At 36.2% G+C, this 13559-nt stretch overlaps 1 protein-coding gene across 5 annotated transcripts in view; it reads right to left on the bottom strand.

Annotated features, from left to right (window-relative positions):
* ahi1 (Abelson helper integration site 1) overlaps positions 1 to 13559 on the bottom strand; it is a 100105-nt gene that overhangs the window by 59233 nt on the left and 27313 nt on the right. For all 5 annotated transcript variants that reach the window (XR_015935386.1, XM_088625273.1, XM_088625276.1 and 2 more), the window contains exons 15-18: positions 13037 to 13155; positions 12424 to 12554; positions 11630 to 11770; positions 2124 to 2314 (exon numbers count right to left, since the gene is read on the bottom strand). Coding sequence is in view for 4 of the 5 variants with exons in the window: in XM_088625273.1 (XP_088481399.1) it covers positions 2124 to 2314; positions 11630 to 11770; positions 12424 to 12554; positions 13037 to 13155 (582 nt within the window). In the remaining variant the exon portion in view is untranslated. The remainder of the gene's footprint in view (positions 1 to 2123; positions 2315 to 11629; positions 11771 to 12423; positions 12555 to 13036; positions 13156 to 13559) is intronic.

Genomic DNA, 13559 nt, shown 5'->3' with positions numbered 1-13559 from the left:
ATTCTGTTTTTGAATATTTAAAAATGCGCTCATCTCCATTTATAAATAAGTCTGTGCATTATACTGAGTACTTTTCCTTCAGACAAATCACAAAGAGTTTACAAGAGGACACACTTCATCTACCTTTAAATGGAGCCCCTAGCAAGGTGACATGTGGCTATTCTGTGGCAGCAACTCATTATATAGCACTTAAAGTGGAGAAGTGAATAATTAAAGTGAAGGAGAGGTTTATGTAGGCTAGACTGAGAAAGACTGAACTGTAATTTAGCCAGAAGCTCAGTGTTAGTAAAGCTAATTCCACGAACAATGCCACAGGACTTTGAAAGACTAGAAGAAGTTTGGACCCTTGTTTTAATGTCTCATATGAAGGACAGCAAATCCTACAGCAAGACCTTTTCAGTTCTCTGTGGCCAATACAGAGCTTTGAGATGCATTTACGCAGAAAATTAATTTGAAGAAGTATACTTGTAATTGACAAATATAGCTTAAAAAGCATATACAAATAGTGAAATGTAAATTCTATAAGGTCTTACATGACAAGTAGAGCTCCCTGAACATTTGGGAGTTAAACCGGAATTATATGACTCACCCACTCACAAAATAACAGTGCAAAACGGCATGTATAAAAATTAGAGGTTATGACAGAATGGTACTTCTGCATTCATTAAAAAATAGAAGAAACATCTTAGGAGCCCACATTATTTTTAATCTTCATCATCGCATAATTGACAAAAAGAAGGACCTACTCCCTTGATCTACACCTCTTCCAAGTGTAAGGCTTCACTCCCTTTGTTTCTCTAGTAGTCTTGCAACGTTTTCTCCCTGTGGTATAAATTTGCTTAATGGAAATGTTTGATCATTTGTATGCCAGTGACTTCCCTTGGCAAACTTCCCTTGTTCAGAACCACAAAGTGGTGTAATTTGTGCAAGGAGCACACATCCCTCTTTTACTATGGAGTCACAATGAAATAATAAATAATTTACAGTAGTTCATTAATTATAAGGCACTATGGGAATACCTCCTAAACTAGGACAAATATGATAATACTTCTTGTTTGGAAATAATAACATATATTGGCATGACTGAGAAAAAATGAAGCAGATAAAAAAACTAGAAAACACAAGAGCATTGTTATTATTTATTTATTTTTTTATTACAACACTATTCTTCAACACCATGCAATACTCCCCAAGAGGTGACTTGGAGGCTTTCAGACACATCATAAAAGTTTGGGACCAGTTAAAACTCAAAAAAGGGAAGAGGAGTTAACTCCATTGTCTTTGCCAATTCTGAAAGTAGTTTAAAAAGTCTCTGTCATTTAACTTTATATAAAATTTGATCAAATAAAAGGGTACTTATCACCCACATGTTTTAAACTTCACATTTTTGGACTGCAATAGTAAAGATAATTTCCCAATTGGTTTGCAAGATGCAAATTTCTGAAAATCTACTGGGTCTGCCTACTTTACTGATTGCCTATTGCTGATGGTGAGGCCTTAGAATGTGATGAACATCACATTCTCATTGGCCAGTTAATGAGCTGACAAGCTCGACTAGTCAGAACTGCTCAGTCCTTCGGATGAGACATAAAACTGAGGTCCTGACACTCTGTGGTCCCAGGGCGTTTGTCGAAAAGAGTAGGGGCGTAACCCTGGCATCCTGGCCAAATTTCCCATTGGCCTTTACCAATCATGGCCTCCTAATAATCCCCAACTATGAACTGGTTTCATTACTCTGTTTTCCTCCCCATTAATAGCTGATGTGCGGTGAGCATTCTGGTGCACTATGGCTGCCGTCGAATCATCCAGGTGGGTGCTGCACGTTAGTGGTGGTTGTGGAGGAGTCCCTATTACCTGTAAAGCGCTTGAGTGGAGTGTCCAGAAAAGCACTATATAAGTGTAAGGAATTATTATTATTAATTAGCAATTGACTAAGATCTTAAAAACAATTAGGAATGTAACATGAAAATTTCTCCAATGAATTCAATTACATAAGATTAGAGCTGGAAAGGGGGAAAAAAAACAGAACTCCAGAAGGACTGGAGTTGCTCATTCCCTGACATCATTGCATATTTCTTTGAGTCACACACTGACAATGTAATGTAATGTAATGAAAAACTTACCAAAACAGAATCTAGTTTCTGCTTAACTTGTTGCAGCCTCAATGATACCCTTGCTGCACTTGCAAAGTGATCAATAGAAGACATGGATGAGTCTTGCAAAGCCGAAGCATCATTGGTACTACTGAAAATCTTGGGGTGTTTTGACATTGACCCAGTTGGCCTCTTCATGCTTTCAGCTTCCATTTGAGCAACTAAAATAGAAACACACAAGTATACATTAATTTAGAGGTACAAGTAAATTCTGCACTGCACGGTAATAAGAAAGCATGTTTTTTTCCTCTTTGCTTTTTCAGTAAAAAATTAACCTGTTCTCTGCAGGATGCACATAGACACAGTTCCCTGTTTAATACTGTTACAAAATAGTTCATGACTGACCACTGTAAAAAAAACAACACCTTAAATATATTAATTAAATTACATTGTCCCATTAGGAAATCTAATAAGATCAGAGGGATTACAATATGTATGTTTTAAAATGAAAAAGAGGAAACCCAAAGATCAATTTTACTGAATTACCAGAAGTGAGTCAATTATCTGAAGCTGCTCTGCCAGTTCAGGCACCTGTCAGCCCAGTGTCATTGAAGCCTGTACTATGATCTGCGGGAGCAGTACATCATTTGTTTGTCTATGACACATTCTCCGATTCACTAATCACAACAATCACGCTGCCGAGTCACCAGCTGTCCGGAGGAACATTGTCAAGTTGCTTGACTAATGGAAGAGATGGTGTAGGAAATTACTAAGAAAAAAGGTTTTGGTGATCCAGGAGAACAAAACTATAGTGGGTAGGCGATTTTCAGTTGCATTGGGCCTTGCCATGAAAAAAGCAGCCTCCATGTAATGATACAGTATGTATGGCAAGAAACACCAGGCACAGAGAGAAAACTAAAAAGCAGTACGTGATGGTGTACCCTTCTACAGTACACATTATAGAGTAAGATGCAGTTACTCAACTAGAAGCTATAGTAAACCAGGATAATCACAGGATAATTTGAGATTGCACATTTTAAGGCAGAACTCTGTAGGAAGAGAATCACAGAAGATACATAGGAAGGTTTTTTTTTTTAAAAGCATCTCCATTCATATATTCTACCAAGATTCTAAATTGTTGACTGCAGTCTCTAGCTACTCAGTTTTGACACATAAATCTGTTCCTGGCTTTGTAACATTTTGGCAAAAAAACAGAATTTGGGTTTCTGTGATCTGAGAAACAAGCCCTGTTTACAATGCCCGTGAAGAAGAAAAATAGAAACAAAAATACAACAACATGCAAAAAAAAATGAAATTGCAACACACAGGATAAAGTACAAGGCAATCAGTCACCGGCCCAAGTAAAAAGGTGAGTTTTAAGTTTAGACTTGAAAAGAGTCAACCAATTTGTCACTCAAAGATTCAGAGAAAGGGCATTCTGTAACAATGCAGGAGCGACAGAAAAAGCATGCTCACCACGTGTATGAGATTTAGTCCTTGGTACAATGAGAGAGGGAGTGCAAACGTGAAGGAGTTAAGAGATGCATGATGGAGACAGATTATTTAAAGTCTTGAAAGCCAGTAACAAAATCACATATTGCAAATGTGACTGTACAGGCAACCAATGTAGAGACCTAAGTGTAGGAGTAATATGCTGCCAGGGTCTGGAGTGAGTTAGAAGTCTAGCTGCACAGTTGTAGACATATTGCAGCTTACAAAGAAAAGTGTTAGGCCCATAGAGCAAAGAGTTGCAGAAACTGAAAATCACCAAAACAACCCCAGACATCTTTTCTCCACCATCAACAGACTGCTCAAGCCAAACTTCCCCACCTCATTGCCTGTCTCATCGCAACTGTGCAACACATTCTTAGATTTCTTTAGTTCTAAGATCGACAACATCTGGCATCACATTCTCTCCACTACGCATATCATTTCCATACCTCCTCCCAACTCATCCAACTTCTCTGGTTCCATTCTCTCCAGCTTCTCTCTTCTTGACTCAGCATTCCTCAATAAACTAGTTACACATATGAAACCCACCACATCTATTTTAGATCCCATTCCCACCACTTTATTTCAGTCCTGTTTCTCTTCTCTTTCTCTGTCCCATTGTCCTCAATATTATACATGAATCCCTGAGCACTGGCACTGTACCAACGGTCCTCAAAACTGCTGCCATTACCCCCGTGCCAAAAAAGCCTAACATGGCTCTCGACAACCTTAACAATTTTCGCCCCATCTCCAACTTACCCTTTCTTGCTAAAATTCTAGAACGTGCTGTCACACTTCAGTTACATAACCACCTCATGACAAACAACCTTTTTATACCCCTCCAATCTGGCTTCCGTCAACTTCACAGCACAGAAACTGCCCTGATCAAAGTCACTCATGATCTTCTAATAGCTTCTGATTCTGGTTCTCTTTCTATACTCATTGTTCTTGATCTCAGTGCTGCTTTTGACACTGTTGACCATAACATTTTACTTTCTCATCTTGAGACTGAGTTTCTGACACCGCTCTCAAATGGTTCAAATCTTACCTCACTGATCGCTGTCACTTTGTCTCTCTTAATGGGTATAGGTCTGAAACTGGACTTGTTAAGTCTAATGTTCCTCAGGGCTCAATATTGGGCCCCTTGCTGCTCAACATTTACATGTTTCCACTTGGTCAGCTTTTAAGATCACATGACCTCAGCTATCATTTCTATGCTGACAATACTCAAATATACATCCATATCAAACCTGACACTGATGTGGCTGTCTCTATTCTATCTAATTGCATCTCTGACATAAAATTTGGATGACTCAAAATTTCCTTCATCTTAACTGCGAGAAGACTGAAGTCATGCTTATTGGCACCCCCAACTTCGTAAAGCCAATCCTGTAACCCTATCTGTATATGGTTCTGTACTTGAGCTTCAATCTAAATTGAAAAACCTTGGGGTTATATTCGATTCTGGCTTAACATTCGACCCACATGTGCAGTATATCGTCAAAATATCTTTTTTTCACCTCAGAAATATCGCTAGACTACGCCCTATGCTATCATAACTGGCTGAAAACCTGATCAACACATTTGTGTTCTCTCGAATTGACTACTGTAATGCTCTACTCGCTAGGGTATCTAAATCTACTTTGAACAAATTGCAGTATGTCCAAACTTCAGCAGCCAGAATTCTGACCAGGTCTAGTGCAAATGATCACATTACTCCTATCCTGGAGTGCTTGCATTGGCTTCCTCTCAAATTCTGTGTAGACTTTAAAATCCTCATGCTCACCAACAAGGCTCTGCATGGCTTGGCACCTCAGTACCTGTCTGAACTATTATCACACTACTACCCACCTCGCAACCTTCGCTCTTCTAATTCTGGTCTCCATACTGTCCCCCAAGTCCGTCTACATTGTATGGGTGACAGGGCCTTCTCCTGTTATGCCCCCAAGCTCTGGAACTCTCTGACCAAGGATATCAGAGAGTCACCTTCTCTAAACTCCTTCAAATACAGACTCAAAACCTTCTTCTTTAGAAAAGCCTTTACTTAAGTGGTTCTATTCTTCACCCCTCTGCTTTTCTTAGTACCACCATCCACGGTCTCATCTGTATATTGTAATTGTGTTTTATCTTGTGTATTCTTTGTATATTCTATGTATTTATTGTTGATGTCATTCTGTAAAGCGCTTTGAGAAGCCACCTTTAAAGGCGCTATATAAAATAAAGTTTATTATTATTATTAAATCAAGCTTTGATCTTATAAATGCATCAACCAAGCACTCAGCACCAGATACTGATAGAAATGGCCTAAAGTGCACAATGTTTCAAAGGTGAAAAAAAGAGGTCTTAATCAAATTGTCCACATGGTGCTTAAAAGACAGGAGAGCATCAAGTGTGACTTCCAGATTCCTGACTATGGCTGAAACCTGGATGGGGGAACCCTTCACCATTACTATAAAGCTATCCAGCCTTTTTAGCTGACATTTGCTGCCCACCAGTAAAATTTCTGTTTTGTCACTATTTAACTTCAAGGAATTTGACCAGAGCTAGATGTTATGCAGTAAAGGATTAAGTGACATAGGTGGGAGATCAGAGGAGGAAGAAGTTTTAATGTAAATCTGAGTATAATCTGCATAACAATGAAACTGAAGACCATGTCTGCGTATAATCTGACATGGTATTATCAACAAGTCAGATATGAACAGAACCAGTTAAAAATACTTCCAATTGAAATTTAAGTTTAAAGCTTTTTATTTGACAGAATGTTGTGCTATTTACTAAAATTATTTTTAGCAGGACATTGTCTTTTATTTTTTCATCAAATTTGACACAAAAGTTAATATGATAATTCACTACAGAGAACATTTTGTGTTTGTATGTCTAAACAGATTTAAGGGCAGTGTGTAATTATCTCAACCACTTCACATTTTGTTGGTGGGTACAGTCTGTTCAGAAACAGCATTAACAACAAAAAGGACTAGATTAAACTACTTCTTATCTTATAATTTAGTGTTGTTCAATAAACTTTGATGAAACAAAAACTACATTTATGGAAAGTTTGGGAGCAATCTGACCGCATGTAATAACCTCAACCTCATGCAATACCTACTGTGAAGTTCCCTTAATACAGGTTAGTCCCAATGCATTTTGCTGCTATTTAAAATACATTATTTTTACATTACAAAGAAAGATTTTTCCATAAATGCCAGTTTTTTTTTTCGAAAGCCATGCTTAATATACTGTATTATCTTATTTTAAAAGATTGCACTGCATCATTCCTCTTTCAAGTAGATAATTCCTTTTTTTTAAAAAAAAAAGATTCATCAGCAGTCATTCATGATAGACATAAAACCCAGGCAAGGTATGAAACTAAGTGCATGACCTTCTCCTTGTGATTTACTGTAACAATGTTTCACCTTTTCTGGCCCTCTAAACCACAAGGTGTTTAACATTATAATAAGTCTTTGCTTACGTCAAGTATAAAATGCACTATTTTCTGTTCTTCTGGGAGTTGATTTGTCATATGTGTACGTTTACACATTTATTTTCCTTAATTTCTAGAAACAGATGTCAAGAATGTGTCTGTTTTTTACAGTAGCTCAAGTAGTATTAAATGACATAGAATACTAGAAAACACACGTACTGCAGTATCTCTCAAGAAGTCGGTTCCTGGTTTCAAGAAAAGTAAAAGGCTGTTAAAATGTATTAACAATCATCCGTCAAAAGTTATCATCTCTTCTTCTTTTTGCATTTCCTGTACCATAACCCTTTAAAAAGCTTTCCCTGCCTCCTGCAATCACTAACAAGTTCAGCTCAGAGGACTTTATACACTACAGCAGACTAAAAAAGCACTACGTCCACTACAGTGAGCCAGCTTGCTTATTTTTCTCAATTCTCAAAATATTTTTCCAAATACAAACAAAAACAAAAAAAGACTTAAAAGGCACAAGAGTGCGTTGAGCAGATAGTATGAATACATTCCAACCTTAAAAACAGCAAGAAAAAATAGTTAAGGAGACTAAAATGAGTGGGCAAAATATTAAGTTATAAATGTCACTAAATTAAAGAAAAATGTTATGATTAATTTTAAAGAATCACTGTTAGCTTAAACGTTGGTTTCATTTCAAACATCTTATATGGGGGTGTTTAATGACCAAGAGCGCTCAATATAGCAAAAGAAATTAACCCTTTAATTCCCCCAGAGCAGTTGCAAAGTCATTTTAGAACTAAGTTGCTTTCTATTCTTGTGCAGTTTACTGTACAATCATCTGGAAACCACCAGCTTCAGTCCCACAGGTCTTTGTCTGAGAAAGTTAAACCTTAAAAGGTTTCTTCCTGCTGAACATCTGGTCTTTAAGAAGTGCTGCACAATTTTACAAAAAGCAGCTAGCAAGAGAACACAATGCATTTTCCGATATCACAGACTGTACAATAAAAAGATGAAATTATAGAACAGAACATATTAGCATGGTTCATTAGGTTTCAGATGCCCCAGACAAACATTATAACCTTTGAAATACCCACAAAAACCATAATCATGATGGAATTAAAAAAATAATTTAGAGCAAGATGGAAAGGAGATGTATATTATAGTGTACCGCATATTCTTCCTTTACTGGCCAATAAAGAACTAAAAAAGTCATAGAAATACATTTAGATTTGAAGAAAAGGAGAAGCTATCTTTGATACTTTTAACACTGTCACAACAGAAAAAAAAGCCGTCTTATTCAGGTACTGTAGCTGGAAGAAAGGGTGGCTGTGGTATGCTGGAAGATGCAGAGTAGTTAGAAATTAACTAGACATGGATTCCATACAAACAGCTCTGATGACTCCATGAGTGCATTAGTATAGCATGTTTACTTGAATGAAATGAATGCACTCTACAATTACATAGTGTAAACTATAAACTTCATTGTCAATGGCTGGAATATTGTTTTACACTGAAAAAGCATTTTCAAGAAACAGTCACATCTTTTGGCTGCATTTGATCAGACACCATACTTCCTCCAAAGGTTCTATCTCTGTGTTGCTGATGTTAACACCTTAATTTAGAATAAAGACTACTGTTCACCTTCTTCTCCTTAAGGGTCTGAAAAGATCAATACAATTTCCACTTGACACTCATACTCTTTCACACTTACAAATTTTAATTTAAAAGTGGCACAGATACTCTACACACATTCATTAATTCAGCATATTTAATATCTAATGTGATTGCATGCTGCATTTCTGCAAAAATAAAAACTATATTTGCATGTGGTGTTGAAGTATACTGTAATCCATATATTTCTTTCTACAAATGCTGTGGTTTTTATACATTTATGTTGTATCACTAAATTCTACTTGATAAAGGCACCACTATAAACAGTACTGATGATGGAGGTTCTTATTTCTTTTATGTATCACAATGTGCTACCTATAATCCAAGGCATAATTAATATTAATTTATATCTGAACAGCAAATTAAGTCAGTATAAATAACAAAAAGTCATTAAACCAGTGTGACTGCATATGTTGATTCTCTCTATATATATTATACAGTAATGTTATTCATAATTTCTAGAAAGGAAAAGGCAAAATTTGTTCACGGTTGTTTTCTCAAAGTGTTAATGCTCAAAAACATCATGTACTGTAGTGACCTCATGAAGATGGTAGTGTGAGTAACACATTCTGACCAAAGGGGAAATGTAAATGTAGGTATATCTCGAGCTTCAAAGGATATCCACTGTGTCAAGCCTTTAACAACAAGTATTTTACTGTCGGAAACAGAGGGCAACATGTACATTACCACTTTAACGGCAAATCACTACATACTGTATGCTGTAATAATCACAAGTGGGTTTCTTTTGAAATGGTATTGTTTTCAATGTACAGTTTACAATTAATTAGTAAGGCCAGTGTTGGTTATTGCAACTCTATGTAAGTGTAACGCTTCAAAAACTCTACATTACACTGAGCACTACTCTGCCATCACCTCTGGAGCAGCTGCAACAGATTCCAGGTGGCACGTTTTTGATTCTGTCAAGGATACAACTGATTGTGATCATCAGTAGGGAAGAGCTAAGCCCTTTACCCATCTACTGAAGGGTCACGTGGTGCCACTGAACATTTGATATTGCCTGTGAGCAACTTTTTTCAAGCTGGAGATATGTATTTAAAACTATATAAAATACCATATACCATATATATATATAATACTTGCATATATTCTAAAGCAAAAACAACACCACTGTCAAACAGTAAGTATACAACAATTAAAAGGAATTTATATAACAATCAAATGCCATTACTTAAAAAAATTACTGTACAAGTACAACAGGCTGTTGAAATGAAATGCTTCAGTACACTGAACAGCCTATTGCACTTTTGGAATTTTCAGAGAATTTCAATGCCATTGCGATACAAGAATCCTAAACAAATTGAGAATTACTGTACCAGATCGTGTGAACTAACTTCACAAAGCAAACCACCAAAACAAATCACGGTTCTGGTTCTAAAGAACAAGACTGATTACAAAATGTAGTGAGTTCATTATAAAATACAGATATTTTAAACCCAGATAAAATAATAAAGAAATAATGTATTGCACTTATTTAGTGCCTTTCATCCTAAAGGATCCCAAAGCATTTTATGCCAGCAGGAACACTACACATAACAGAACAGGTATAAAGGAGAGAATAACTGCCTCACCAACTGAATAAAGAGTAAGCTTTATTCAGATTGCACAAGCCCTGAGTGAAATTTAACCAGGAAAATCGTGTTACCATCCCTACTCTTATAAGTACTAAAGGATCTTTAATGACAAAATAGCTAGGGCCTCGGATTAAGGTCTAAAGGACCCAGCTACAGCACAGTGTTCCAGGTTAGCATCCTGCTTCAGAGAGATGAGCTGGATCCAAGTGGTCCACCTATACCACTCAAAGAAGCAACTCAGTGTTCCTTAGAGGTCTCCTACCCCAGGAATGACCAGGTCAAACCTTGCCTAACATGCTAGAACCAACAAGATCACGCTGTAAAATGGAAAAGCTAATACCTATACAGTACATGCACTATAATAATTAATTAATAATAATAATTGCTTATACTTATATAGCGCTTTTCTGGACACTCCACTCAAAGCGCTTTACAGGTAATGGGGACTCCCCTCCACCACCACCAATGTGCAGCATCCACAGCATAACACAATAAGTTTTGTGCTTAACAAGTGAAATGCGATTCTTTAAAATAACCATTTCTGCTACTACATTGCTGAACAGGAATTTGGCAAATTTTTAAAGCTTTGCTCACGATTGTCATGTGTGATGCAATGCAGGTCAATATCTAACTAGAATGAGTCACCATTTATTTTCTTCAGAAAAAAAAAGTCAACTTCAAATTCAAAATACATTTAATGCAAAGTCAACTGTATGCACACAAGCAAAAAAGAAAGAAAAAAGTCTTAAGAAAGTCCTAATTGTGGTATTACTCATGACTAAAATTAGAAGAACTATATGATTAACCCTTTCGATGCCAGACACAGCTTAACTGACTACTGAAAGCTACAGCTTCATTTTTAAAGAAAAAATACAAAAAAACTGCTAGCTCTGCCTTGCCTAGAATGACCACAACTGTTACAAATTATTTATTGACTTTGATGCAAGACATCCACAAGGTTTGGGGTTTTGGTTACAAAATTAATAAGAGGGGTACATTATGATACACATTGCTGAAAATGTGGTCTTTGAGACAAAAAATGTACTGGTTAAAAAGGAGTTAATCGTAAATGGTATCTTTATCTTCTAGAGCTCTGACGTCCACTTTTCAAAATCAATCAATGAGCAGACACTGAGTAACTGAACACTACACATCACACAAACTTGAAAATGTTATAAAAGGGCTCAATTTTGTTTTAAATTGAAAGGGTAAAAAAAGCTGAAAGTAGGAACTGAAAAATAAACTTGCAATCCTGCAGATCATAACAGATCACAAACGAAAAATACATGGTTGTTCTACTGCTTTCCGTCACCGTGCCTCCCTTGTTTATACCTTGATTTCGCATCACTGCTTACCTTTGCGGTCATACAGGTACACATGCACTGGCAGGCCCTGTCCAAAGGCACAGAAGGCCACCATGTGCTCATGAGGATGGAAGTCAACATCTCGAAGAGGTGAGGGGTAGCAGAGTTCAGAGTACACCGCAACCTGGTCTCCTGTGTTACACCAGAAACACAAATTTATAACATATTATTTAGAGGAAAACAAACATTTGGCAAAAGAAAAAGTCTGGTCTAGTCTAGAAATATGTTCACCTGAAGACCAGCTTCATATAAACCATCAAAAGGATTCAAGAACATTAGCTCAATAGAGGGCAGTGGAAGGAAAAAACTAGTAATACACTTTATAGGCCTTTAACCTAAAAGATTTTTAGGCATAGTTAAAAAATTTATTTAGATAACATCATTAAAAATAAATAACTTGTTAACAAACAAACAAACTAAAAGCAATTGGTTGTGACCCGTGTCAAGCCACAGTTCACTGTTTATTAAGCATTCAATACAGACATCTCAGAAATGCCTGTTATAACATGTTTGACTTAGAGGGGTTGTCCCAGCATTTAAAACCAATTACAGTACTGGTGAAAATGTTTATTTCACATGAATGTTTTAGGACAGGAATGAGAAAAAGAAATATAAAGTTTCTCAACTCTCTCATAGGCTGCTTAAAAACATACTGCTTTGCCTGTCACCTCAACCTGTTTTGCTAAAAACAGGACCCCAGACGCAGTTCTGTGCCTTTATTGTGAAGAATTCTACAGTTTAAAATTCAGTGTGCTTCAGAAACTCTGCTTTTTTTCATTTTGTACCTGTCTCTGCATTCCAAACAAAGGCCATTCCATCCTCACTTCCTGAAAAAATAAAGCTCCCACAAGGTGTGAACGTGCTGTGGATTTTCTCTCTATAGTTTGTGGCACCTGTATATTTTTTGAAGACCAAACTATGAAAGATAACAAAAACAGTTTATTGCATCATAGCAGAGAAAATCTTAAAATACAATCTGCAGCAAGTTTAGAACATGTACATGAACATACACCATGTTTTTTTCTTCTTAGGTTTTGGGATACTGTGCTCAAAAGCATCACAGGAAACTTGGCAGCACATATCTGTTGCAAACTCACTGTACAGTATGTGCTCAGTCTTCTTTATTTAATATTGCAATCTTTCTTTCTGTAACTGTAATCACTTCTGATAAAACCATAATAGTGTCTTTTAAAATGTGGAAGTGGAACGATGTCTTCTAGAATGTGTCTTCTACACTGCATTTTTCCAGAAAGATGTCAAGCTCTATTAAATTTATAAACATATACATTAGACAACATCACCCATTTCACATTCTATTTATGCTAATATCATTTGCATAAATAAATCTTAAGTTTATAAAATATTTATTTTACAAAAATAAACTGTGAAAGTATTTACATTCTCAAATCCATGACTCGGACAATACTGTCCTTTGCGTGAATCAGCAGACGTCGTCCATTTGGATGCACCTCCAAGTGATTAATAGGAATACCCTCCAGTTCACTGTCCTTTATCTCCTACAAAAAAAGAGATACATTAAATACACAGAGAAAATTATAAATCCCACAGAGCAAAACAGAAAATACTGTTTTTAGTCTCGCCTAATTTGAAGCCCTCTAAAATTGATCAATTTTTAACACTTTTTTTTTCATCTGTTACATCCATGTAACAAAAAAGATTAAATCAATACATTTCAAATCATGATGCCCAAATTAAAGAAAGTTAAGAAAGAAATGCATTATTCTAAGAATATTGAAATGGAACATTTTGCAACTCTCATTATCAATCACACAATCTTGCAATATTTACAGTAAAGTTAAAACAAATGAATTACTGCTACAAAGGCAAGGTGGAAATGCCTTTAAAGCTTTTACAATATTTAATGTTTTAAAAACAACACTTTAACAAGACAGATTAGATA

Source organism: Lepisosteus platostomus, chromosome 3, assembly GCF_059453375.1.
Source record: "Lepisosteus platostomus isolate fLepPlt1 chromosome 3, fLepPlt1.hap1, whole genome shotgun sequence".
NCBI classification, from domain to species: domain Eukaryota; kingdom Metazoa; phylum Chordata; class Actinopteri; order Semionotiformes; family Lepisosteidae; genus Lepisosteus; species Lepisosteus platostomus.
The sequence above is the reverse complement of the archived record's forward strand: the minus strand, read 5'-3'. Positions and strand labels throughout refer to the sequence as shown.